This window comes from Ranitomeya variabilis, chromosome 1, assembly GCF_051348905.1.
Source record: "Ranitomeya variabilis isolate aRanVar5 chromosome 1, aRanVar5.hap1, whole genome shotgun sequence".
In the NCBI taxonomy this organism is placed as follows: domain Eukaryota; kingdom Metazoa; phylum Chordata; class Amphibia; order Anura; family Dendrobatidae; genus Ranitomeya; species Ranitomeya variabilis.
Window position 1 is genome coordinate 670,789,790 of NC_135232.1, and position 27,823 is coordinate 670,817,612.

General features: G+C 41.5%; 1 protein-coding gene across 5 annotated transcripts in view; it reads left to right on the forward strand.

Annotated features, from left to right (window-relative positions):
• The window catches only part of SPTBN5 (spectrin beta, non-erythrocytic 5), a 445,401-nt gene that overhangs the window by 119,385 nt on the left and 298,193 nt on the right, over window positions 1–27,823 (forward strand). For 4 of the 5 annotated variants that reach the window (XM_077264001.1, XM_077264014.1, XM_077264022.1 and 1 more), the window contains exons 9-18: window positions 5,159–5,391; window positions 6,661–6,814; window positions 7,841–8,041; window positions 10,467–10,673; window positions 16,964–17,149; window positions 19,318–19,470; window positions 22,987–23,117; window positions 24,768–25,010; window positions 26,151–26,438; window positions 26,619–26,853. In XM_077264001.1, coding sequence (XP_077120116.1) covers window positions 5,159–5,391; window positions 6,661–6,814; window positions 7,841–8,041; window positions 10,467–10,673; window positions 16,964–17,149; window positions 19,318–19,470; window positions 22,987–23,117; window positions 24,768–25,010; window positions 26,151–26,438; window positions 26,619–26,853 — 2,031 coding nt within the window. The remainder of the gene's footprint in view (window positions 1–5,158; window positions 5,392–6,660; window positions 6,815–7,840; window positions 8,042–10,466; window positions 10,674–16,963; window positions 17,150–19,317; window positions 19,471–22,986; window positions 23,118–24,767; window positions 25,011–26,150; window positions 26,439–26,618; window positions 26,854–27,823) is intronic. The other variant, XM_077264005.1, reaches the window with a different exon arrangement.

Here is a 27,823-nt window from a genome sequence, read left to right on the forward strand (position 1 = left end):
GACTGAACTTGCCTATTTTTTAAGTGTCATCCACCCATCTAATGTGTATGGAGGCTTACAGAATCTCAATATTGCACAGGAGCACTGATCTGAGCCAAAAATTCCAGTATATTGATGAATCAGGAGAGAGAGCTGTTGGCCAACAGCTATCAAATGTGTATAGGGGTCTTAAAGGGAATCGGTCAGCAGGTTTTTGCCATGTAATCTGAGAGCAGAATAATGTAGGGGCAGAGAGCCTGATTCCAGCGATGTGTCACTTACTGGGTTGCTCAGTGCAGTTTTAATAGAATCCCTGTTTTTTCTACTATAGATGTAGCAGTGTTCAGAATGATGATCTGTGTATTACCCAGCCCACACCCCAGATTAGCAGCTTCCTGTATACATTGTCAGCAAGCTGTCACTCAGTGGTGGGGTTACACTGATTAGCCGGACTGTCTTGCAGGTGACACCTACTCCTGCATTGATACTCTAATGATGACAAAACACTGATTGTATTGAATCTACAGCAAGCAGCTGAGTAAGTTACACATTGCTGGAATCAAGCTCTCTGTTCCTACGTCAAGAGAGAAAAAAATCCAGCATCCGCGGCAATAGAAAAGGTATTAAAACATAACTTTTAACCCCTTCCCAACATGCGCCGTACTAGTACTGCTTTGCGGGAACTGAGTTCCCGCAAACTACAGTACTAGTACGGCGGCACGTTTGCGTGGTCTCACAGTGAGCACCGCGGTGATTGCGTGCTGGTGTCAGCTGTATGTGCGCTTGCGCCAATCGTGGGCATTTATCCCCTCTGATGCCGCTGTCAGTAGTGACAGCGACATAGAGGGGCATCGCACAGGGACGGGGGCTCCCTGTGCTCTCCCACCGGAACAACGCGATGCGATCGCATTGTTCCGGTGTTCTGGAAGGAGTCCCCGGATCCAAAATGGCCGCGGGGCTCCTTCCGGGTCCGTCGCTGAGGTGGCTTGCCGGCGCCTGCTGAGAGCAGACACCGGAAAGCCTGCTGCACTGCCTGTCAGATCGCTGATCTGACACAGTGCTATGCAAAGTGTCAGATCAGTGATCTGATGTAACAGTGATGACCCACCCTGGGACAATGTTATAAAGTAAAAAAAAATAGAATGTATAAAAAAAAAAAAAATCCCCAAATAAAGAAAAAAATAAATATTTTCCAATAAATCCATTTATTTATGTAAATAAAAAAACAAACAATAAAAGTACACATATTTGGTATCGCCGCGTCCGTAAAGACCCGCTCTATAAAATTATCCAACTAGTTAACCCATTCAGTGAACACCGCAAAAAGATAAATAAAAAACGAGGCAAAAATAATGCTCTATCATACTGCCGAACAAAAAGTGCAATACAATGTGATCAAAAAGACGGATATAAATAAACATGGTACCGCTAAAAACGTCATCTTGTCCCGCAAAAAAAAAGCTGCCATACAGAATCATCAGCAGAAAAATAAAAAAGTTATAGCTCTCAGAATAAAGCGATGCAAAAACAATTATTTTTTATATAAAATAGTTTTTATTGTGTAAAAGCGCTAAAGCATAAAAAAAATATAAATGAGGTATCACTATAATCGTACTAACCCGAAGAATAAAGCTGCTGTATCAATTTTACCAAACGTGGAACTGTATAAACGCCCCCCCTAAAAGAATTTCAGGAATTGATGGTTTTTGGTCATTCTGCCTCCCAAAAATCGGAATAAAATGCGATCAAAAAATGTCATGTGCCCGAAAATGGTACCACTAAAAACGTCAACTCGTCCCGCAAAGAACAAGACCTCACGTGACTCTATGAGCCAAAATATGGATAAATTATAGCTCTCAAAATGTGGTGATACAAAAAACTATTTTTTGCAATAAAAAGCGTTTCTTACCGTGTGACAGCTGCGAAACAAAAACCCGCTGTAAAAACCCACTATAAATAGTAAATCAAACCCCCCTTTATCACCCCTTTAGTTAGGGAAAAATAATAAAATTAAAAAAATGTATTTATTTCCATTTTTCCATTAGGGTTAGAGTTAGGGTTGGGGCTAATGTTAGAGTTAGGGTTGGGGTTAAAGTTAAGGTTAGGGTTAGCGCTAAAGTTAGGGTTAGGGTTGGGGCTAAAGTTAGGGTTAGGGTTGGGGCTAAAGTTAGGGTTTGGATTATGTTTACGGTTGGGGTTAGGATTGGGATTAGGGTTAGGGGTGTGTCAGGGTTAGGGTTGTGGTTAGGGTTATGGTTAGGGTTGAGATTAGGGCTGGTATTAGGGTTAGGGGTGTGTTGGGGTTAGGGGTGTGGTCAGGGTTATGGTTAGGGTTGGGATTAGGGTTAGGGGTGTGTTCGGGTTAGGGGTGTGGTTAGGGTTATGGTTGGGATTAGGCTTAGGGATGCGTTTGGGTTAGGGTTGGAGTTAGAATTGGGGGTTTCCACTGCTTAGGCACATCAGGGGCTCTCCAAACACGACATGGCATCCGATCTCAATTCCAGCCATTTCTGCGCTGAAAAAGTAAAATGGTGCTCCTTCCCTTCCGAGCTCTGCCGTGCGCCCAAACAGTGGTTCCCCCCACATATGGGGTATCAGCGTACTCAGAACAAATTGGACAACAACTTTTGGTGTTCAATTTCTCCTGTTACCCTTGTGAAAATAAAAATTTGGGGGCTAAAAAAATATATTTTTTATTTTCACGGCTCTGCATTATAAACTTTAGCAAAACACTTGGGGGTTCAAAGTTCTGATAATACATCTAGATAAGTTCCTTGGGGGGTCTAGTTTCCAATATGGGGTCACTTGTGGGGGTTTCTACTGTTTAGGTACATCAGGGGCTCTGCAAACGCAAAGTGACGCCCGCAGACCATTCCATCAAAGTCTGCATTCCAAAACAGCGCTCCTTCAATTCCAAGCTCTGCCATGTGCCCAAACGGTGGTCCCCCCCCACATATGGGGTATCAGCGTACTCAGGACAAATTGGACAACAACTTTTTGGGGTCCAATTTCTCCTGTTACCTTTGGGAAAATAAAAAATTGTGGGCTAAAAGATCATTTTGTGGAAAAAAAAATATTTTTTAATTTTCACGGCTCTACATTCTAAACTTTAGTGAAACAATTGGGGATTAAAAGTGCTCACCACACATCTAGATAAGTTCCATAGGGGGTCTTCTTTCCAAAATGGGGTCACTTGTGGGGGCTTTCCACTGTTTAGGCACATCAGGGGCTCTCCAAATGCGACATGGGTTCCAATCTCAATTCCAGCCAATTTTGCATTGAAAAGTCTAACGGCGCTCCTTCCCTTCCGAGCCCTGCCATGCGCCCAAACAGTGGTTTACCTTCATATATGAGGTATCAGTGTACTCAGGACAAATTGATCAACAACTTTTGGGGTCCAATTTGTCCTGTTACCCTTGGGAAAATAAAAAATATGGGGCGAAAAGATCATTTTTGTGAAAAAATATGATTTTTTTAAAGGCTCTACATTATAAACTTCTGTGAAGCACTTGGGGGTTCAAAGTGCTCACCACACATCTAGATTAGTTTCTTAGGGGGTCTACTTTCCAAAATGGTGTCACTTTTGTTGGGTTTCCACCGTTTAGGCACATCAGGGGCTCTTTAAACGCGACATGGTGTCCGATCTCAATTCCAGCCAATTTTGCATTGAAAAGTCATACAGCGCTCCTTCCCTTCCGAGCACTGCCATGCGCCCAAACAGTGGTTTACCCCCACATACGGGGTATCAGCGTACTCAGAACAAATTGCACAACAACTTTTGGGGTCCAATTTGTCCTGTTACCCTTGGGAAAATTAAAAAATTTGGGGCGAAAAAATCATTTTTGTGAAAAAAAATGATTTTGTTTTTTCATGGCTCTACATTATAAACTTCTGTGAAGCACTTGGAGGTTCAAAGTGCTCACCACACATCTAGATTAGTTCCTTAGGGGGTCTGCTGTCCAAAATGGTGTCACTTGTGGGGGGTTTCTACTGTTTAGGCATATCAGAGGCTCTCCAAATGCGACATGGTGTCCGTTCTTAATTCCAGCAAATTTTGCATTGAAAATTCAAATGACCTCCTTCCCTTCCGAGCTCTGCCATGTGCCCAAACAGTGGTTTACCCCCACATATAGGGTATCGGCGTACTCAGGACAAATTGTACAATGACTTTTGTTGTCCAATTTCTCCTGTTACCCTTGGTAAAATAAAACAAATTGGATCTGAAGTAAAAATTTTGTTAAAAAAAGTTAAATGTTCAATTTTTTTAAATATTCCAAAAATTCCTGTGAAGCACCTGAATTGTTCATAAACTTCTTGAGTGTGGTTTTGAGTACCTTGAGGGGTGCAGTTTTTAGAATAGTGTCACTTTGGGGCATTTTCTGTCATATAGGCCCCTCAAAGTCACTTCAAGTGTGAGGTGGTCCCTAAAAAAAATGGTTTTGGAAATTTGTTGTAAAAATGAGAAATCGCTGGTCAATTTTTAACCCTTATAACTTCCTAACAAAAAAAATTATGTTTCCAAAATTGTGCTAATGTAAAGCAGACATGTGGGTAATGTTATGTATTAACTATTTTGTATGATATGACTCTGTAATTTAAGGGCATAAAAACTGAAAGTTTAAAAATTGCAAAATTCTCAAAATTTTCGCAAAATTTCCGTTTTTTTCACAAAGAAACGCAAGTCATGTCGAAGAAATTTACCACTATCATAAAGTACAATATAAATATAGGTAAACTGACTGAACAGCAATCTAGTCTGAACTGGTGCATAACCAAAAAAGACTTACATAGCAAATAGATCAATGGCTGCACTCAACTGTACTAAAGCAAGGAAATAAGCGATACATGAAATGTGAATAGCATATTGGCTTGTGAAATCTATGAAAAACACATGAGATGCTTAGCACAAGATTTGGCCCATCCGATCTGAGATTACCTTGACGTTTGGTGGATGGGCTCACATTTTTTGGCCAAATCTTGTGCTAACATAAATCAGTAATGCAAATTGTATTTTCTGGTTGTTTTCTGCACATATTCTTTTAGTCAAAGTTTCATAGTGTGTTCCCAGTTTGTTCTCTTATACATACTGATGTGTGTATAGGTATGTGTGTAAATATATATATATATAAATATTAATCTTTCTTTTGATTGCTTAATACTTTTTTTTTTCTCATATCAGGATCTAATAAGCTCAAAGGAGCTTGGGAAACAACTCCCTGAAGTGGACTACTTCCTTCAAGAACACAACTTAATTGAATCCCAAATTATGTCATATGGTGAATCGGTGAGACTAATTTTAGCCAGGGCAGAATGTATCCCAAAGAGTGAAAAGGGTAATGTTGATGTTCTCCAAACTAAAGTAAAGAACTTACATCAACTTTATCAGAACCTGGTATCCCTAAGTAAATCTCGGTAAGATGTCTTTTACATTACTTTGGGCCTCATGTTTAGTAACCACTACACTGAAACTTATAAATATATGCAATGGACGGTGACACTACAGAGGGATGATGGTCTTGTAGCTTTGCTTACACAGAAGAAGAAAATAAGATAATATTCGTAGTTTCTTTCTTACTTTTGAATTGCATGCATTATTATTTTTTTTTTTTTTAATTAATAATTTATAGGACTTTTTATATCTATAGAATGGACAGAAAAGGCATTTACCACCCTTTCCCTCACTGGTGTCAGCCACTATCAACTTTCTCCCGAAACGTCACAAACTTGTAGAGTTTGATACAACACACCTTATTGTGGTGCTATTTACTTGTTCTCACTGCAAGGGCCACAATACTCAATAGACTAACATCGGCTGAAACCGCTGATATTGGCAGGCTCAGCCAACAATGTAATGTATATGACTTTCCCCCTAACTCATCAAAAGGATCCAGCATATCTGATTTTGTACGGCCGATCATTTTGTTCTCGATGAGATAAGTTACCCTGGAATCCAACAGTGGTTCTCACCAGTGGCGTAACTAGAGTCCAATGGGCTCCGTTTCAAGATTCGGACTAGGCCCTCCATCCTGGTATATATATATATATATATATATATATATATATATATATATATATATATATATGTCCTCCATTCTGGTATATCTGCCCCTCATCCTGGCCCCATCCTGGTATGTGTCTCTGTTTTTTAATACACAGAAAAAAAATATACAATAATACTCACCTTCCCTCCGCTCCCCCACCGAGCGGCTTCCTCTTCTGAAGCTGGCAGCTGACTTGAGCATATAAGTGATAAGAGCGCATGAAGTCATTGCCATGCTCCCCCAGTTATGTGCACACTGCACACTGATGTCAGCTGCTGGCCTCTGATTGGCCTGCAGCGTGTATTGCAGCGCATGCACCCGACAGGTCTCTGCGCTGCATTACACCTCAACTGAATGTGCGTCTCAGGACTAACATCCAATTGAGGTTTGTGCTGGCGTTGACAAGCCCCCACCCTCACAGACCCGCTTATCTCTCTGCGATCGCTGTCGTTACGCCCCTGGCTCTCTCATAGAGAGTACATGAGCAATCGGCTGAGCTTAGCACTGAGGAATCAGAACAGATAGCAGTTTGCTAAATGATCACCTGAACCATCTTCTTTGGCCTACAGCTATCTAGTGAGCTAAATGTTTGCTCTGTCTTTTTTATGCCTGTATTATTTAAACTTTTTTTGTATTCTAGGCGATTACGTCTTGAGGAGTTATTGAAGTTGTATCAGTTTTTCCAAGACTGTGGTGAGGAGGAGGCTTGGATCCGTGAGAAGTGGCAGGCACTTAGCTTGGCGGATCCGGGCAGAGATATAGGCCACATCAACTCATCTATAGCAAAACAAGAGGTATAAGATTATGAAGCTGCTCTCGGCTTTTTCCTTAAGGCCATAGGTACATGCCCATATTGCAGAACAACGGAGAGGAGTGAAATCCCTTGTTCTAGTAATTAGTAGTGGTTCTAATGATTGGATCTCCATCGATCTAAGTATTATAGCCTGTCCAGTAGATGGGCAATAAATGCTCCTGGCTGAAAAGCTCGTGGGCTACCGTAGAAGAGACTTTTATACCTGAAGGTTTATAAAAAAGTTTGTGGATACAGCTCACCCTATCCAATATATGTAGGTTCTTCAATCTGATTCTTGGGCGATCCTAAGGCTTGTGAGGTATCAAGCAGCTTTGTTCAAAGTGATAAGTAAGATTTTTCAATTCGGTAAAGCAAATTAAAAACAAAAAATTTCTTTATTGTGACTTGATTAAAATAGTAGCATTTGCATAGAGAAAAAAATGTTTTTTTTCAAGTCTGGTTGACTTTTTAATCATCGATTAATATTTCTACTCTTAAGTCAGCCAGACTTGAAACACGTCAGTTATTCTTCTATATCCATGCTACTATTTTAATGAAGTCACAGTAAAGAATTTTTTTGCTTTTAATTTGCTTTACTGGATTGGATTTCTTATCACTTTGAACCTGAATGTTTATTCACTTTCCAGGATCCCATGATTTGTCCTGCAGTGTCCAGACAGAATAGCACTTCTAATATTCCATAAAATATAATATATATAGTACCAACTTTGGAGTAGACCTTTGAAGGAAGGCTTCTTTCTGTTTCAACATGTCATTTTTTTCAGTGAATACCAAGGTAAGGTTTATGAAAAAAAAAATAGCTGTCCATGTTTGGTGTGGAAAAGTGAACTTCACTTTATTGATATGAAATACCAGCGATTGTGACATTTTCTGCAAGTCAGGCCATGTGGCTCAGCGTCAGTGCAGAACATCACTGATGTCATGGTGGATAATTGCAGCCTTTTTGTCCCAGAGCTTGAACTCAACATCAGCCTATTTGTAATGTGACTTTTTGTGTCTTTTTCAGGCCTTAGAAGCAGAGATATTTTCCCATCAATCTATTCTATCCAAGGTGGTGAGAAATGGCAAGGAATTGTGCCAGTTGGCTTATACAGACCAGGCCGCTATCCAGAAAATGATTGACAGTATCCAGAAACAGTGGCTGGAGCTGCAAGACGAGGTCAAAAGAAGAAAATTGAGGCTAGAGGTGGCCGCACTTATTAAACAGGTGAAACACTTGATGTATTTGTAGGGTTAACAGAAATGTAGCAATGGTGAACCTCAACATTGATTCTTTTTTTGCATGCTCTTAGACTTTAAGAAAATTTCTTAAAGAGGTTCTCCAGCAATGGAAATCCCATCTTTTGGATGCAGTTTGTTTAGAAAAGACACAAACAAACTGAGCCTTACTCACCCTCCCCCGGTCCAGCACTCCACTGTTGTTTCTGGTGGCCATTATTATCTGGAGGGCTGATATAACGTTAGCAGTGCTGCAGCCAATCAATGAGGTCAATATCTCTGCCCAAGTTAACGACATGAGCTGCCAAGCTCAGTGATTGGCTGCAGCGCTATCAGCATGAGATCAACGCGGCAGACACTGGGAGCAGCAGCAAAGACATTGCACTGGGCAAGAAGTGTATGTAAAGCACTTTTGTTAAAAAAGCAAACTGCAAAACTCCTTTAACAACGTGGTCTTGTGAAAACAATCCTTGACAAAATCAGCTTTACCCATTTGTCAGTGATGGAAGCTTATCTCTTTAAGGGTGCAGACAGATGACTGTATTTCAATCCTTGGACTAACCAAGGCTCTCCTGACCCCCAAGCATGACAGCTGCACAAAAATACATCACGCTGTTATGCTCTGGTCAGGAGAGGTGCCTGGCTAGTCCGAGCACTGTGAGGCGATCCTCGCAGGAGTAATACGGCCGCCTGTCTGCGTCCTAAGGATTGCGCACAACCGAGAAACTAAATTAGTAACAAACGATCAATACAATCAATATTCACAGATCATAATTTACTGGTAGATTTACTCGGCCTCACACGGCTCTATCTATTACTGTTTTATGTTTATGTGTCAAGATAAATACTTAATTTACTACTGATGTGAAGCCGACATATTGGAGTTGTTATATGCAGAAATTTAACATCTGATTAGTGGTTTCCCGAAGAGGTTTCAATTAATATTTACTTTTGGGTGGGACCTAGGGAACTGAAACCTGGCAGCCCTCCCCCAAATCGAATGTAGGGGGGGTCTCATGGGAACACGGACCCTAATTTTGCTAATCAATTTGTTTAATGTTCTGGTTATGGCAGTTTGGTATGGTGCATGTTGTGACCATATTTGGGTGTATTATTATCAGAGTAAAGCTGTGGTTTCATGAGCTGGGGTTTTTCTGGCTGGTTTTTGGCTGGTTTTTATCGCGCCTTTTTCTCGGAAATTGATTGGTCTATTCAAAAAAGACCGGGAAGTTGTCTGCTATAAATAGCCTTGAGCGGCATAGTTTACCTCAGTCACCTTTTGAAGACAAGAAGATCCCGCCCTCCCTTACTGTAACTAAATGTCGTGTGTTATATTCGAGGGAAAATCGCCCAATTTATTTGGGTGGATTGGTTTGGTATGGTCAAATTTTCTGGTAAACGATTATGAGATTATTTAGTTATTGCAAAGTAATTTTATGGTTACCCTGAATAAAACACCACGGCCATTACTTATCCATAATTGTTGTCTGTGTCTTTATTTATTAAATTATGGGTTTTGTGTTACCATGGTTTTAAGCCTTCAGAAGTGATTAATTTTTACTTACGTGCAATGTTTGGTGCAAATTGGTCAAGTCATTGGGCTTTAAATTAATATTTGTGTTTTTTTTTAATAAATGTGACAAAAATGGTAGGTCCCGAAAAGATTGATCCAGGGGTTTGACCGTAAATTAATATTTCCTTTTTGTGCTCCGTATTTTGGCCAATATCTCAAGAACAGTAGGTTCTGGAGAGCTGAAACACAGTGTAAAACCTTCAAAAGTGCCTGACTTACCTATGTGACGAATTTGGGGCAGAGTGGTCCATTCACTTGGCCATGCATAAAGAATATATATATATATATATATATATATATATATATATATATATATATATATATATATATATATGATATTTATAAGCCATATCATGAGGTACATATCACAACCAATGATTATGGAAAAGTCAGACTGCTGTATAACTCAGACGGTGATTACAGCGCAATGCTTGGACTGGCCTATGGCTCTCCCGACCCGAGCGTGATAGCTACATAGAAATATAGGCTGTCATGCGCAAGTTGGAAGAACTGCAGGGGCCAGTTTGAGCATTGCGTTGCGCTCCCTATTCGAGGTATATGGCCGTGTGTCTCGTCCCGGATTGTAACAAATATCATCAGTAGAGTCCATCAGTATACATTACATCAGTAGGGGGGTGCAATTTTCCTGCCCTATTATCAGAACAAACCTTTCCCGGATCAATTATCTCCATTTAATTGTGTAGTAAAACAGGCATTCAACAGATGAATGAACAAAATGTTTTTGGTCATCGTTCTTCATCAGCACACCATCCACCGTAAGACAGTTCTGAAATATGGATAATCATGTATTTACGTTATGGTGTTTTTTTTTGTCACCTAGTACTTTGCTGATGCTAATGAAGCAGAATCATGGCTGAAGGAACATCTGCCACTCATTACAAGTGAGGATTTCGGCAAGGATGAGTCCAGTGCTGAAGCCATATTACAGAGACACTTGAGGCTTGAAAAAGAGATTTCTGCCTATTCCATGGAAGTGAGGAGGCTTGGAGACCAGGCTCAGAAAGTAGCAGGCAAAGCTCATTTAATTGTACGTCTTACCTGTTACATCAAAATTGTTAAAATGGCTTCAAACCATTAATAATGTTCTGAAATACTTTGTATTGATTCATTGTTCCACTGTTGTATTATAGAAGCTGTTGATTGTAATGTAAAACATGATTATATGATCATGGAGAACATCTGAGAGGTGAGTGATTGCTGGTCTTGGTCCCTACTGTATCCTCCATTTGACTGGTTTCATATCCTTACCAACCTCCTGACCGGATCTCAAAGGCATCATATATAGACTGCTGAGTTCGGATCTGGAGACCTTCACATGGTCTGTACATCGCAATCTGTATTTGGACCGTGAATGCCGGTGATGTGAAACCAGTTATACATAAGAGGATGTGGGTACTATAAATGATGCGTATTTTGCATTATTGCGCAAGAACTTTAAAGGGAATCTGTCCGCAGGTTTTTGCCATCTAATCTGAGAGCAGCATGATGTAGAGGCAGAGACCTTGATTCCAGTGATATGTCACTTACTGGGATGCTTGCTGCAGTTTTTATAAAATCGCTGTTTTATCAGCAGGAGATTATCAGTAGAGGACTAGTTAACCTGATACCCTGTAGTCTTCCATATTCATGAACTCTGTATAACCCGGCCCCACCAGTCTGTAGAAATAGGTTTCTGCCCTTATTTTTAGTGAAAAACCACAGCCTCTGCTGTATCATGACTTTTAGACCTGACTTTAGTTTTCTAGGGGAAGTAAAATGAGACTATATTTCAGTTTCTAGAGGAGGAAATACATTTATTAGTGTTTTCTCCTAGAAGCACAGATTAGCAGCAACATCAAAGGGGATACTGGTAGCAAAAAATAATTAAAAAGGTTTTTATTATGCTACAAATATAATAAATGATTTCATACCTTGGGTGTCGGTGTGTATGAGCAGGCTCAAGAGCTGAGAGCGCATCATACCCAGTAGATGTCGTTTGTGATACATAGCCAGCATCTTCCTGTAACAGAGGCAACTGGAGGTTGCTCAGATTGCTGCTGTCAACCATTTTAAATGTTGGTACCAATCACTAACAGCAATTTTTGAATAATGCAAATGCTGCACTTGCTCCAGTTCCCATCGCCTCCTCCTTCAACCGTGACAAAATCACGAGGTACCTAGAGTGCCTTGCGAAAGTATCCCGCCCCCTGGAACTTTTCAACCTTTTTCCACATATCATGCTTCAAACATAAAGATACCAAATGTAAATTTTTGGTGAAGAATCAACAACAAGTGGAACACAACTATGAAGTTCAACGAAATTTATTGGTTATTTAAAATTTTTATGGAAATTCAAAAACTGAAAAGTGGGGCGTGCAATATTATTCGGCCCCTTTAGCTTAATACTTTGTTGCGCCACCTTTTGCTGCGATTACAGCTGCAAGTCGCTTGGGGTATGTCTCTATCAGTTTTGTACATCAAGAGACTGAAATTCTTGCCCATTCTTCCTTGGCAAACAGCTCGAGCTCAGTGAGGTTTGATTTTTCAGTTCTTTCCACAGATTCTCGATTAGATTGAGGTCTGGACTTTGACTTAGCCATTCTAACACCCGGATACGTTTATTTGTGAACCATTCCATTGTAGATTTTGCTTTATGTTTGGGATCATTGCCTTGTTGGAAGACAAATCTCCGTCCCAGTCTCAGGTCTTTTGCAGACTCCAACCGCTTTTCTTCAAGAATGGTCCTGTATTTGGCTCCATCCATTCCATCTTCCCATCAATTTTAACCATCTTCCCTGTCCCTGCTGAATAAAAGCTGGCCCAAACCATGATGCTGCCACCACCATGTTTGACAGTGGGGATGGTGTGTTCAGGGTGATGAGCTGTGTTGCCTTTACGCCAAACATATCGTTTGGCATTGTTGCCAAAAAGTTTGATTTTGGTTTCATCTGACCAGACCACCTTCTTCCACATGTTTGGTGTGTCTCACAGGTGGCTTGTTGCAAACTTTAAACAACACTTTTTAAGGATATCTTTGAGAAATGGCTTTTTTCTTGCCACTCTTCCATAAAGGCTAGATTTGTGCAGTGTACGACTGATTGTTGTCCTATGGACCGACTGTCCCACCTCAGCTGTAGATCTCTGCAGTTCATCCAGAGTGATCATGGGCCTCTTGGCTACATCTCTGATCAGTCTTCTCCTTGTTTGAGATGAAAGTTTAGAGGGACGGCCGGGTCTTGGTAGATTTGCAGTGGTATGATACTCCTTCCATTTCAATATGATCGCTTGCACAGTGCTCCTTGTGATGTTTAAAGTTTTGGAAATCATTTTGTATCCAAATCCAGCTTTAAACTTCTCCACAACAGTATCACAGACCTGTCTGTTGTGTTCCTTGGTCTTCATGATGCTCTCTGTGCTTCAAACAGAAACCTGAGACTATCACAGAGCAGGAGCATTTATATGGAGACTTGATTACACACAGGTGGATTATATTTCTCAACATTAGACATTTAGGAAAACATTGGATCATTCAGAGATCCACAATGAACTTCTGGAGTGAGTTTGCTGCACTGAAAGTAAAGGGGCCGAATAATATTGCATGCCCCATTTTTCAGTTTTTGAATTTCCATAAAAATTTTAAATAACCAATAAATTTCGTTCAACTTCACAATTGTGTTCCACTTGTTGTTGATTCTTCACCAAAAATTTACATTTGGTATCTTTATGTTTGAAGCATGATATGTGGGAAAAGGTTGAAAAGTTCCAGGGGGCCGAATACTTTCACAAGGCACTGTAAGTGTTGTGAGGGCGGCTGGGGCCTGCTGAAGGTGTCCATGGTTGTCCTCTTAGTCCTCCTGTGAATCAGTATCAGAATAGTGAGGTCCGACATCTGGTCATTGATCAGTTGTTGTTAAACATCGAACAGAGCTACTCTGCTGTACTTCGCAGCGGTCACTACACATCTACACAGTGCAGTGTCTACAGCTAGATGTCACCAGAGTTGCTAGTTGATTGGTTGGGGTTCTGGGTTTTGGCCCCCTACTGATCTAATATTAGTTACTTATTCTGGAAATAGTTAATCAATATCATATTGCCAGCAACTTCTTTAATAATGAAGTAATTATTTGTAGTAATGTGTCTTTATTATTATTATACATTTATATAGTGCCATTTATTCCATGGCGCCTTACATTTGAAAAGGGGCAAATATAGACAAGCACAATAATGAGCAATACAAGGCACACACAAGTACAGAAGGAGAGAGGACCCTGCCCGCGAGGGCTCACAGTCTACAGGGGATGGGTAAGGATACACTAGGAGAGGGTAGAGCTGGTCGTGCGGCAGTTCAGCAGACTAAGGATCACTGCAGATTGTAGGCTTGTCTGCAGAGTTGGGTCTTCAAGTTCTTTTTGAAGGTTTCCGTGGTAGGCGAGAGTCTGATTTGTTGGGGTAGAGAGTTCCAGAGTATGGGGAAAGCACAGGAGAAGTCTTGTATGCGATTGCGGGAATAAAAGATAAGAGGGAAGTAGTGAAAGAGATCTTGAGAGGATCGAAGGTTGCGTGTGGGTAAGTACCGGGAGACCATGTCACAGATGCATGGAGGAGACAGGTTGTGGATGGCTTTGTATGTCATAGTAAAGGTTTTGAACTGGAACCTCTGGACAACAGGAAGCCAGTGAAGGGTTTGGGAGAGAGGAGAGGCTGGGGAATAACGGGGAGACAGGTGGATTAGTCGGGCAGCAGAGTGTAGGATGGATTGGAGTGGTGCCAGAGTATTAGAGGGGAGGCCAGAGAGTAGGAGGTTGCAATAATCGAGGCAGGAGATGATAAGGGCGTGCACTAGCGTTTTTGTGGTTTCATGGTCAAGGAATGCACGGATCCGGGAAATATTTTTGAGTTTGAGTCGGCAGGAGGAGGCAAGGGCTTGGATATGAGGCTTGAAAGAGAGGGCAGATTCAAAGATCACCCCAAGGCACCAAGCATGGGGGACTGGGGAAAGTGAGCAGCCATTGATATTGATGGATAGGTTTGGTGGAGGGGTTGAGTGAGAAGGGGGAAAGATGATGAATTTTGTTTTGTCCGTGTTCAGTTTTAGAAAGCAGTAGAAAGGAAAGCTGAAATAGCCGACAGACATTGTGAGATTTTGGTGAGTAAAGAGGTGAAGTCGGGTCCAGATAGGTAGATCTGCATGTCATCGGCGTAGAAATGATACTGCACACCGTGAGATTCTATGAGCTCTCCCAAGTCGAAGGTGTAGATGGAAAAGAGCAGGGCCCTTGGACTGAGCCTTGGGGAACTCCGACAGACGGGGTGAGGTGAGGAGGTGGTGTGGGAGAGGGAGACACTGAATGTTCGGTCTGTTAGATATGACGAGATCCAGGATAGGGCCAAGTCTGTGATGCCAGGAGATAAGAGAATCTGTAGCAGGAGAGAATGGTCGACAGTGTCAAAGGCAGAAGACAGGTCTAGGACAAGGAGGGCAGAGTAGTGTCGCTTGCTCTTGGTGGTTAGTAGGTCATTGGTGACTTTAATTAGGGCAGTTTCAGTTGAGTGCGGTCAGAAGCCAGATTGTAACTGGTCAAAGGGGGAGCAGGAGGAGAGGTAGGAGGACAGTTCAAGATGGATATGCTTTTCCAGTAGTTTTGAGGCATAAGGGAGAAGAGATATTGTGCGATAGCTAGACACAGAGGATTGGTCGAGGTAGGGCTTTTTGATGGGTGTGATCTTGGCATGCTTGAAGGAAGAGGGGAAGACACCAGTTGTGAATGAGAGGTTGAAGAGGTGTGTTAGGGTTGGGATGAAGACTGTGGCAAGGTTAGGGATGAGGTGGGGCGGGAGCGGGTCAAGCGTGCAAGTGATGAGATGTGATCTTGACAGAAGGGTGGAGAGCTGATCTTCTGTCATGGTGGAGAAGTTGGTTTTGGAGGAAAAGGGTTGAGCAGCTAAGAGGGGCATTGGGGGCTGCAGGCCAAAGCTTTCTCTGATTGTATGAATCTTCTGCTTAAAGAAAGAGGCAAAATCTTCAGCAAGAATAAGAGGAGAGGGGAGAGGTGCTGGGGATAGAGTAGAGAATTGAAAGTGTTGAAAAGCTGTTTAGAGTTGTGAGACAGGGAGGATATGAGAGATGAGAAGTAAGTTTGTTTTGCGGCAGTGAGTGTGGACTTGAAGCTGGCAAGGGACTGCTTGTATGCGATGAAGTGCTCGGTAAAATGGGATCGCTTCCATCTCCGCTCAGCAACCCTGGACGCCTGTCTCAGTTCTTTGGGCAGGCTTGTCAGCCTGGACTGCCTGTTGATTGTACAAGTTTTGCTATGCATGAGGGGGGCAGCCATGTGGTGTTATAGAAAGTGGCCGCAGTATCTGTGTCATGAAGGGAAGCTATGTCTGTAAGAAGGAGAAGGGACTCAGAGAGTGATTTTAAATTGAGGTGTTTGAGATTTCTGCAAGGGTGAGTGAGTTTGTGGAGTGGAGGTTGCACACTAGGAGAGGAGAGGGAAGAGAATGACAGTAGGTTGTGGTCAGACAGGGGGAAGGGTGAGTTAGTGAGATTAGTAAGGGAACAGAGGCGGGTGAAGATGAGGTCTAGCGTGTGGCCATCTTTGTGAGTGGCCGCGGAGGACCATTGAGCAAGGCCAAAGGAGGCAGTGAGTGATAGAAGTTTAGGGGCAGCTGAGGTGGAAGCGTCAATGGGGATGTTGAAGTCACCCATGATGATAGTGGGGATGTCAGCAGAGAGGAAGTAAAGTAGCCAGGTGGTGAAGTGGTCGAGAAAGGTGGAGATGGCTAGTTCTGGGGGGCGATAGATGACATCCAGCTGGAGGTTGGAGGGGAAGTAGATGCGGATGGAGTGCACCTCAAACGAGGGAAAAGTAGTGGAGGGTGGTAGCAGAATTGGGGTAAAGGAGCAGGTATCAGACAGGAGCAAGCCAACTTCTCCACCACATTTGTTGCTGGGGCGACGGGTGTGAGAGAGATGGAATCCGCCATAAGAAAGTGCAGCTGGAGAGGCTGAGTCAGAGGGGGTGAGCCAGGTTTCAGTGATTTGGTTTGGTTTGAGTTGATTGCTAATAAAGAGGTCATGGATAGACGGCAGTTTATTGCAGACCTTACTCAGAATAGTTGACATCATAATACCTGATGGGATTTACACTGTTGCAACCTCCAAGAAACTGTAGGTTAGCACTGTCTTAAAGGTAAAATTACAATGTTTGGTGTCAAAGTGCATGTTTACTACATTCCCATTTGATTGACAATTGTTCTGTCCACTTACAATAGTTTACATGATTAGGTTTAGTGTATTCATTTTTATGAATTCATCCTTTTTCATTTGATTTCCAGCAGGAGAAAAAGACTGGAAATGTTATAACACAAGAAAGGAGCAGACCACAAAAAAGAGGCTACGTGGCATTAATGCCCCCTGAGACCGAAGACTCCAAACAAGACCCTCAGATGTCACCAGACAATATCAGAGGTGTGCAGGAAGAGATAGAAGCTTCTTATGAAAATCTTCAGCAACTGGCCAAGGTAATACGTTTGTACGCTCTTCTAATTGCAAGTATAGCTGGAATTAGAAATGTCATCAATCTCTGATTGAGCTTTTCCCTAAATGAAAACTTGCTACTTGGGTTGCCAATTTGACACTTTATTTCTTCTGGACAGCTTATCAAACAGACAATATTGTATACGGACACATTGGAAAACTATAATAAACTATTATTATAAGTGATCCATGTATGCAGCCCAACATCCTGATATAAAGACATTAACTGCCTTCACTGTAACTGCCTTCACTGTAAACTGTAAATGATAAAGTTAAAATAATCTGTATATATTTCTTTTTTTAGCTTAAAAAGAAAATCATTGACGCCTCAAATTTTTTTTACTAAAACAGCAAAAAAGTGCCTTATTTTTACGGACTGTCCTGGAATTTCTGGACAGTTGGCATCCCTGCCTGCTTCAAGATGTGCAAATTGCCTCTTCTGAGAAAAAGAGGACTTAACTCTATAGCGCCACCTGTTGGAAGTAGCGATCCTACAAGTCACAATCAACACTTTAACGAGTCGTGCAGTATGACTTAGGATAAAAGCCAAATCAGTATCTCAATTCGCAGACACGGTGTTTCGGGCTGTTGGCCCTCGTCAGTGCGAAGCATGAGAACTGATTTGGCTAGGTGAGAGGCTCTGGACTGGGGTCTAAGGGGTAACATTTCTCCTTATGGAGAGTGACATACCAGCTGGCTTGTCAAGGTAAGGAGGCTTATTCGCCGTGAAATGCTCCTCTGGGAATTTAAATATGCAAATTGCCTCTTCTGAGAAAAAGAGGACTTAACTCTATAGCGCCACCTGTTGGAAGTAGCGATCCTACAAGTCACAATCAACCCTTTAACGAGTCGTGCAATATGACTTAGGATAGAAGCCAAATCAGTATCTCAATTCGCAGACACGGTGTTTCGGGCTGTTGGCCCTCGTCAGTGCGAAGCATGAGAACTGATTTAGCTAGGTGAGAGGCTCTGGACTGGGGTCTAAGGGGTAACGTTTCTCCTTATGGAGAGTGACATACCATCTGGCTTGTCAAGGTAAGGAGGCTTATTCGCCGTGCAATGCTCCTCTGGGAATTTAAATATGCAAATTGCCTCTTCTGAGAAAAAGAGGTCACTCTCCATAAGGAGAAACCTTACCCCTTAGACCCCAGTCCAGAGCCTCTCACCTAGCCAAATCAGTTCTCATGCTTCGCACGGACGAGGGCCAACAGCCCGAAACACCGTGTCTGCGAATTGAGATACTGATTTGGCTTTTATCCTAAGTCATATTGCACGACTCGTTAAAGGGTTGATTGTGACTTGTAGGATCGCTACTTCCAACAGGTGGCGCTATTGAGTTAAGTCCTCTTTTTCTCAGAAGAGGCAATTTGCATATTTAAATTCCCAGAGGAGCATTGCACGGCGAATAAGCCTCCTTACCTTGACAAGCCAGCTGGTATGTCACTCTCCATAAGGAGAAACGTTACCCTTTAGACCCCTGCTTCAATATGTTAATCTTTCTAATAGTATTATGTGCAGTAGCTTTTGAAAATGTTATGCAAAAATTGGTAGGCTCCCAATTTCACTAGTGTGAACAGAAAGGTCCTACTCTCACAAATTTGAACAGGGCAATTTCCATCACATGGGTTTTCTCCATTCGGCCTCCACTCCTTGAAGAGACAGAAGATGTTATTACAACGAGTGGCTCATTGTGCACCACCACTCAGTGGAACCATGAGACCTCAACTTTTTTCAGTCTCTGCTTTGAGACTCTTCACTGCATCTCTCCAAAGTTTCTTTTGTAGAAGATGATATTTCTGGTGATGATAACTTCTATTTGCATGGTGTCAGAGCTTGCAACCCTTTCCTGACTTTCCAATTTTCTTATTGTGATCCCTGATGGGATATGCAAAGGCCTGTCAGCCTCCAAAATTATGGATCAGGTCCACTTTTTCACAAAACATGTCTGCTGGTAAACAATAAGGGGCAATCGGAGCTTTCCCAAGGGGCCATTAAATGTTTAAGTTCTACAGGACAAAGAGCTTTCTATGATTATGCAATAACTGTGGGTAGAAGTGATGACATCGGTGTCATGTCTTTGTCTTCAGTGCCAGGAATCTTTTTCTTATCTTTTAAATTGTGGCAGAAATCTGACTCTATATTTGCTTTGTAGAAAAGGAAGAAAGCTTTGGAAGAAATGGTCCGTCTGTATCAGTTTTACAGCGCTTGTGGGGAGTTCCAATCTTGGATGGATGACAAGGAGACAATTTTTCAGACTTTTCAGCCAAACCCTGAAAATGTGGAGGTCATGCAGCAAAAGTATGAGGTAGGTGGCCTATTACTGGTGTGACATTCAGAATTCTGGCCTAAATTGCTTTGAAAAGTCGTAAAATTTGTGCATAGTGCCAGTCATGATATATCGGGGCCACAGTGACTAAAAGCTAGTGTGCTGCTTCAGCTGGGCCCCTCCAGTAATGGTACTGAGTCACGGCAGTTCTGAGTGTTGGTCGAGTCCGACTGGGGGCTCGCACCAGTCTTTGTCAATTGTGGGGGTTAATAATAAAATGGTTTGTGACGCTAGTTGGGATGTTCGGCGTGGTATGGTTGTGCACAGAAGAGGTTCCCTGAGAGTTAGATGGTGATGTACAGTACCAGATGATTAACCCCTTCCCAACTAGGGCTGGCTCCCAGGGTAGTTAGAACAGGAATGGTGCAGCAGATAATAATCAGCGTTAAACAGGGTAATGATCAGTTTGTACATTTTACTGAAGTTCTGCAAACAGTTCCAGACACTATCATACAATTCATACACAGAGTATTGGTCAGACCTGCATGGTGAGCGTTCAGTTTCTCTGCTGTGATGTAGTGTAGACTTCCTGCTGCTAATTGTACATCTGGTAAAGGATTCTTTGGACCCCCAGGGGTCCAAGGTAAACAGTTACTGGATTAATGATCCCTTCCAGTGTGCAGGCAGCTTGAATCCTGTGGAAAACACTTTCTCTTGCAGCAGTGTCCCTGATTCTATGCACTGCTGAGCTCGTGGGCAAAAGCCCACTACTGCTCCTTATATGAAAACTGAGACGGCTTTCAGTTTAGCACATACCTTGGAAGTCTCTGTGCTCTAGGGACTGATACCCTGCCTCTTGCAGCTTGTCCTGGCAGAGAGAGAATGCTCCTCTCTTCTGCCTGAGGACCTCCATCATGCTGCCTCTTAAGTTCCTACATCTTCACTGCTCTGCAGTAGTGTCTGTACATTGCAAGCACCTCCTCCCGTGCACACTTCCTGGTTCAGGCCAAAGTGCACAATCCTCAGTAAGGAATTGGGTAAAATGTGTGGATGCAGTCATAACAGCAGAGAACTTAGCCCTCACCATAGCTGGTGATACTGATAAAAGTATACCACACACGCAGGCATTTTGTGGCTCTACAGACACGGGAACCACACTAGCCTTACAAACCGTGTCGGTTAACAAGCTATTAGGCTCAGTTCACGTGAACATTTACATTTTTAGGCCAGTCACATCCGTATTTGCAGAGGGAACCTGCGTACAGCTCTGTGCCCTTATATGTTAGAAACCAGCATTGTTTTATCCGTAGACTGTTTTTTTCTCCAAAACTAAACTAAACTGACATACAATTGACAAAATTGTACGGTACATTTTTGATTGAAAGGGTTGTACAGTAGTGGGTCTTGTTATATGCAGCCACCACCACGAATCACTCCTTGCCAAAATGTAGTTGAGAGACCACCATTATCCTTAAAATAATCCAATATTTGACCAATATTTGAAATAAATGCCTTAAAAAAACTAGCAAATGAAACCAAAGAATGTGCACAATGTGACAACTAAATACAAAACCTTATAAATATCTTTATTAATTCATATAAACACAGAGAACTAAAGATGCATAGGACATGTGATAGGTCCGGCCCAAGTACTCTGGTTCACTGGCTATACACACGAGTTCCTAGTAATTAGGCACAACCAATATTGTATGTAAAAAGTATAAAACCAAGTGAAATAGCATACAATAAAGCAAGACATAAGACATACAAAAATAAATGATATCACCATGAGCATAGGCGAATCCTAAAAAATACCAAATACTTGTCAAATCAATTCCTAATTAAATAACCAGTAATTACCAGAATACCAAGTAGGCACAAATCAAACACATCATGTGTTTTTGTGTTAGTTTTTCGTGTTAATACCCCTGAAGAAGGTAATGCGAAACATGCGTTGTGGCTGGTTTGTGCCCTACCTGCTATCCTAGTTGTTCTTGATTCCTTGTTGCTTGCAGGCTAATGATAGTTGTAATTCTTTCCTTTTACCTTTCAAGAACACAATATGGTTTTCATTTAAATATTAAATTTGAATATTGAATCACAAAGCGGCTCCTCCAAGCATAATTTTCAGCTTTGCTCTGACAGATCTAGGAAATGTATTTTATCCGGTTACAAAAGAACATTGTGTAAGAACTAATAAATATTCTTGGCAGTGTTATCTGCATAATATTTTCATGTACTGTGAACAAAATAAAACTAGCTCAAATTTGCAGGAGTTTTCTAAAATCATTTTGAAATATTTATCAGTAAGATTTATTTTTGTACCCAAAGTGCTTTATTGCCAACGAATCATTTAAACTGGCTGATGGTGGCTATTAAACAACTACATAGAATCCTGTTTACACAGGCCAGCTTCCATATGCACATAATGATCAGTAAAATGATTGTTCTGTACACATAGACTGCCAAGTCAATGTGCTGCCTAGAACGATTATTTTTAAGCAAGCTTTAAATATAGTTTCACCCGACTAACAAACATTTGTTTGTCTAGTGATCATCAGACTCTTTTAACTGGCCAATTATTGGGAAACAAGTTCTCCTAGTTGCTGACAATGGACCAATGCAAAAGCACCCAGAGACCTGGATTCACCAAGATTGACGTTTTGCATGCCAGTCTTGATGACGAGTGTGTGGCATAATGTGTCAAAAATACATTAAGAGGTGCATGTCTGTTAACGCTGTGGGCCTTAGCAAGAAATGTACATGGGTCAGAGACAAAATTTTGATTAATTTGTCTGCTTTACTTGGTCACAAAGTAACAGCAAAGCTCAGCCCACTTTTCAAAAAGTGTCCGGAGCTGGCCAGGACTATCATAAATATGCCAAAAACTCATAAAATCTGTGCACAATTATTCATTGGGCAAACATTTTAACAGTTTTCAGGTAACCTGTAAAGAAGGTTATTTTACTTTGGTCTCTGCTCATTAGGTTCTATGGCGCCTTTTGTTATTTTTTCAGTCGTTGAGTAGCAATGTTGTAGTCATCAGATGTTGCTTCCATGCTTGTTTTTTTGTTTTATTTTATATGCTATACTGTTCCAGAGATATGAGACCTTTTTATTTAGTGTTAATATTATTGTTTTTACCAAGGGGGCGTGGCTCACAGGATTTTCTAGGGCGTGTCTTAAGGCTTCTCTGCATAATTACCCTGTGAGCACTGCCCCTTTTGTAAAGAACCTAAAAAATAGCACTGAATAAAATAAAAGTCATATATCCAGGGCCACATGGCGTATTTTAAAAAAAAGAAAAAACAGAATAATAAGAGGAGGAGAGGGAATAAAATAAGATAAGACTGGTCAGGTCACCTTTAAGTATGTTAAATATATATTTCCATTTTTCCAATTAGTTTTAATTTAGTTTTACTGTCATCCAGGCTATTAAGATGGTGATAAATCATGGTGACCCGCAGCATACTGTTTTTAGATGGCAACAGATTTTGGACATCGCTATAAATATTTTAATCATTCAATAAGTAACATTGGATGTTTTTATTCCAGAATTTCCTGACTGATCTGGCAGCTGGTAAGGCACGTCTAGGCGAGATTAACAACATGGCAAATGAATTAGTCAAGATTGCTCCTGACATGAAAAGTCAAATTCTGGACCACCTGAAGGCCATTAGTAAAAGGTGTGGTAACTTTATTGGTCTTACTCACTGGCTTTGTCATTAAGACCTTGGGTTAACTATCAGTGGTCATTAATCACTATAGTAATTCAGGTTGTATACAGGTGGTCCTCCTTGTTTAACATTGTCTTGGTTCCCAAGACCAGACAAGACGGTGATGTGGAGTCCATGCAAGGCTACACAAGACAAGAATGTGTTGTAGTGTTCAGCACCAATACGTCAGCATAAGACCTTTTTAAAGGGGTTGTCTATACCAACATTTTTTTTATAACCATTTCAGAATGTTGTAAAAGCCATACTCTTCTCACTGATATGCCGCCAGTGCAGTTCTGATGCTTTTTGTCTTTCTTACCGGTCTCTGCTTGCCAGTCCTTCTCGACACACAGGAAATAACTGCACATTTACTGTCTGTCCAGAGGGGCTACAAAGCAGAAACTGGGAAGGAAGAGTCAAAACTTGAGTAACAAGCCATTAATAAGATTTTAAAAATAAATAAATAGCAGCCAGACAACACCTTTCAGTCTTGTAAGTTATACCACCAGGTATCTCGCTTGCATTTCTCAAAAAAAGATCACAAATATTTTTTTTATTCTTTATTTATATTAATTAATAGGTCCATTGCTGAAACACGATAGCACAGCAGATCACACTAGGGAATTTGTGGGACAGCTTAAAAAATTAAAGAGTACAAAATTGTAGACTCTGTACCCTGTTTTCCTCATTATACTGAACTTGATGGTGGCCCGATTCTAACGCATCGGGTATTCTAGAATATGTATGCGTAGTGTATAGCACAGCCCACGTAGTATATTGTGCAGCCCACGCAGTACATTGCGCAGCCCACGCAGTACATTGCGCAGCCAACGCAGTACATTACGCAGCCCACGTAGTACATTGCGCAGCCCACGTAGTACATTGCACAGCCCACGTAGTATATTGCACAGCCCACGTTGTACATTGCGCAGCCGACGTTGTATATTGCGCAGCCCACGTTGTATATTGCGCAGCCCATGTTGTATATTGTGCAGCCCACCTAGTATATTGTGCTGCCCACGTAGTATATTGCGCAGCCCACGTAGTATATTGCGCAGCCCACGTAGTATATTGCGCAGCCCACGTAGTATATTGCGCAGTCCATGTAGTATATTGCGCAGCCCACGTATATTGCGCAGCCCACGTAGTATATCGTGCAGCCCACATTGTACATTGCGCAGCCCATGTTGTATATTGCGCAGCCCACGTTGAATATTGCGCAGCCCACGTTGAATATTGCGCAGCCCACGTTGTATATTGTGCAGCCCACGTAGTATATTGTGCAGTCCACGTTGTATATTGCGCAGGAAGTAACCCTTAGACAATTATATTGTAGATGACAAGGGCCGAGGTTCTGTCTGAATCCAGTTTTGCCTCTTTTGCTGTCCATTTGATTTGAATCACATGCTCAGCAGGAAATAGAAATGTTCTGAAAAGTTGGTGATAAGTCATAGATCAAATACAAAGGCATAAGAATCCTGATGTCCACCCTTGCTAGTTACAGTCATTATTGGACATCAATGTTATCTTTGGTAAAACCCCATTGATAATGCATACTATTCATGTTGGACTTGGATCTTGATAAAAGACTAAAGAAATAATAATATTTATTCCACTCAGTTGGAATCGCTTGGAAGTTCTGAAAGAGGAAAAGGGTGCAGAGCTTATCGGCCTGGCTGATGTGAAGACTTTTCTGCAAAACTGTCAAAATATGGAAACCCTGATGCAGGAGAAGAGAAAAGAGCTGGAGAGTTCAGAGCCATCTGGGAATCTGGAGTCGGAGGAGCGTCAGTGGAAAGCACACGAGAGGGATATTGATGTGTTAGAGAGAAAAATCGCTTATCTAAAGTCTATGGAAGAATCGTAAGTACTGCACAAGGCCACCAATACAGGACATCTACAATATGGTCTTAGAATACATCTTATAGCTACAGTATAAAGATTTTTCTAATATCTTATTTCTATATCTAGCTTTCTGAGATAGGATACGTGCACACAACATGTTTTTCTAGAGGATTTCACCTGATAATGCTAAAAACCCTCCAAAAATAAGGAAAGTATGCACAGCTTTGTCAAAATGACTTGTTCCGTTTTTTTTGCTACTTTAAGAACTGTGCAGTGGCTAAAACAAGTGACTTGACCTTTACTTTACTATGTATAGAATTTTTTAAAAAATGCCATGGCAGATCCACCGCAGAAGGCATCCAAGAAGACATCTAAAAAGATTTTTCAGGGAAAATACCGCCAGCAATTTTGTGAAGCAGTTTCTGATGAAGAAAACACATGTGTGCACACTAGTGTTCAAAAAATCCTGTGAGAACATACCCATACAAGACTTTCTTGGAATAGGTTATTGATATCAGATTGATGGGCGCACGGAACCCAGAACCCCCTTTGATCAGCTGTTTGCAGGTGCCACGGTAGCACTCTGTCGGCACAACATATACCCTGTTGTGGTGCAGCAGTGACACTAAACACTTGCCACCAGGTTTCTCCACTCCAGAGATTGCAATCCCTAGTCACAAGTCCAACAGGGATTTTTTGCAACTTGATCACTGTAGGACCCTAGGGGTCGCAATGCGCCTTCATCCACTCCTATTGAGCTGCGATGCAATGTAGCAGCTGCAAATAGCAATCTTTGGCCACACGACCTGTGTCACAGCCAACATTGCCGTGTAGCCACAGTCCTGTAACGGGACAGTCCATGATTAGCTTATTTTTGAGGCACCCTAACAAAAAAAGGTTATCAAGTTATCAATAATGAAAAGCCCTTTTAAGAGATTACCTTGTCCTAAATGTCTTGGGGATTGTATAGCTTAAGAGGCTGGGTCCTCCACTCTAGACTCCATTTTCAAAAGCCTTGAGTACTGTCCAACTCAGCACTTGATTGTAAGGAACCAAGGCAATATTTGATGTTTCAGGGAAAAAATTCATGTATGTTGTAAGTTCCCAGCCAGATTTTTTTTCCATTTCTTCATATTTATTTCCTTATTTCTTTTTCAGAATGAGACACACAAATCCACAAGAGAGTTTAGCCATCAGGAAACAAATTGAACAAATGGAAAAACTTCTTGGACAACTGAAAGAAGAAGCTCAGGCGAAAAAGGACAAACTCCAAAAGGACAAAGATCAAAAGACTTTCCTACAGGACAGCCACAGACAGATGTTGTGGATCCAAGACATAAAGGAAAAGCTGACAAGTGAGGAGATGGGCACAGATGTAACCTCAGCAGAACAGCTTCTAAGGGACCATCGGTACCTGCTGAAAGAGATTGACGGTCAGAGAGACAGGTGAGGAGCCAGTCCCAATAGTCCTTGGGATGACTTATTTCTAAGATAGGTCATCAATAGAAGATTGGTCCTCTTGAAGTCTATAGGACTGACCTCCTTTGAAGTTTTTGACATTTACATTTGCATCATGCTATGTGTTTGTTGCTTTACACTAACCACTATATATTTTCTTGCACATAGAATCATTGAACTGCAGCAAATGGGTAAAAATGTGTTAGACTCCAGCAATAGTCCTGAAGTACGAGATTCCTTAGTGAGCCTCATTCAAGGGTACAATGATCTCAGCGACTTGTGGGTAGAAAGAACAGAAAAACTAGAACAAGGCTTGGAGCTGCAGCAATTTTTGCGAGAAGCTGACAGCATCAATGCAGCAATTTCCAGCCATGAAGCATTTCTGAGGGTGAACGATCTTGGGGTAAGACCCACTTTTTAAAATATTTTGAGATTTCATTAGATGATACCCAGGTTGATAAATGTGTGTATACTCTAAATATATGCAGAGGGGTTAATAGGTTTTGCCAGATTGACCACATGTCTCTAAAATGCCTCATTCGAGTGGAGAGATGGCAGCAACATTTTCTATGAGACTGTAAAAGATCGACACTCTGCACGGTTGGGCATTTCATTACACCGTTTTTGGAATCATAGGTCCCAGCATTTGAATCTTCAGTGATCAGTCAAAATCGGGCAAACCCCTTGATTGGTGTAATGGGATTTCAATACAAGGGTTGTTGCATGCCATATTAGTTATGGTTTCTCCTTTTTAGTACATGTATATGATGATTTTCTTTCTTTCACTCTTACCTTAGTTTGTGCTGCTGGTTACACTTTCCATTATAACTAACATACAGTTGTGTAAAAATTGTTTAGCCCCTTCCTGATTTCCTATTCTTTTGCATGTTTGTCACACTTAAATGTTTCAAATCACCCAACAAATTTAAATATTAGACAAAGATAACACAAGTAAACACCAAACGCAGTTTTTAAGTGAAGGTCTTTGTTATTCAGGGAAAAATAAATCCAAACCTACATGGCCCTGTGTGAAAAAGTAACTGCCCCCTAAACCTAAGAACTGATTGGGCCACCCTTAGCAGCAACAACTGCAATCCAGCATTTGTGATAACTGGCAATGAGTCTTTTACAACGCTCTGGAGGAATTTTGGCCACTCATGTTCCCAGAATTGTTGTAATTGTTGGTGGTTTCTGACCAAGAACCGCCTTTTTAAGGTCATGCCAAAGCATCTCAATTGGACTTAGGTCAGGACTTTGACTAGGCCACTCCAGCTTGAGGTCATAAACAGATGGCCGGACATTCACCTTCAGGAATTTTTGGTAGACAGCAGAATTCATGGTTCCATTTACCACAGCAAGTCTTCCAGGTCCTG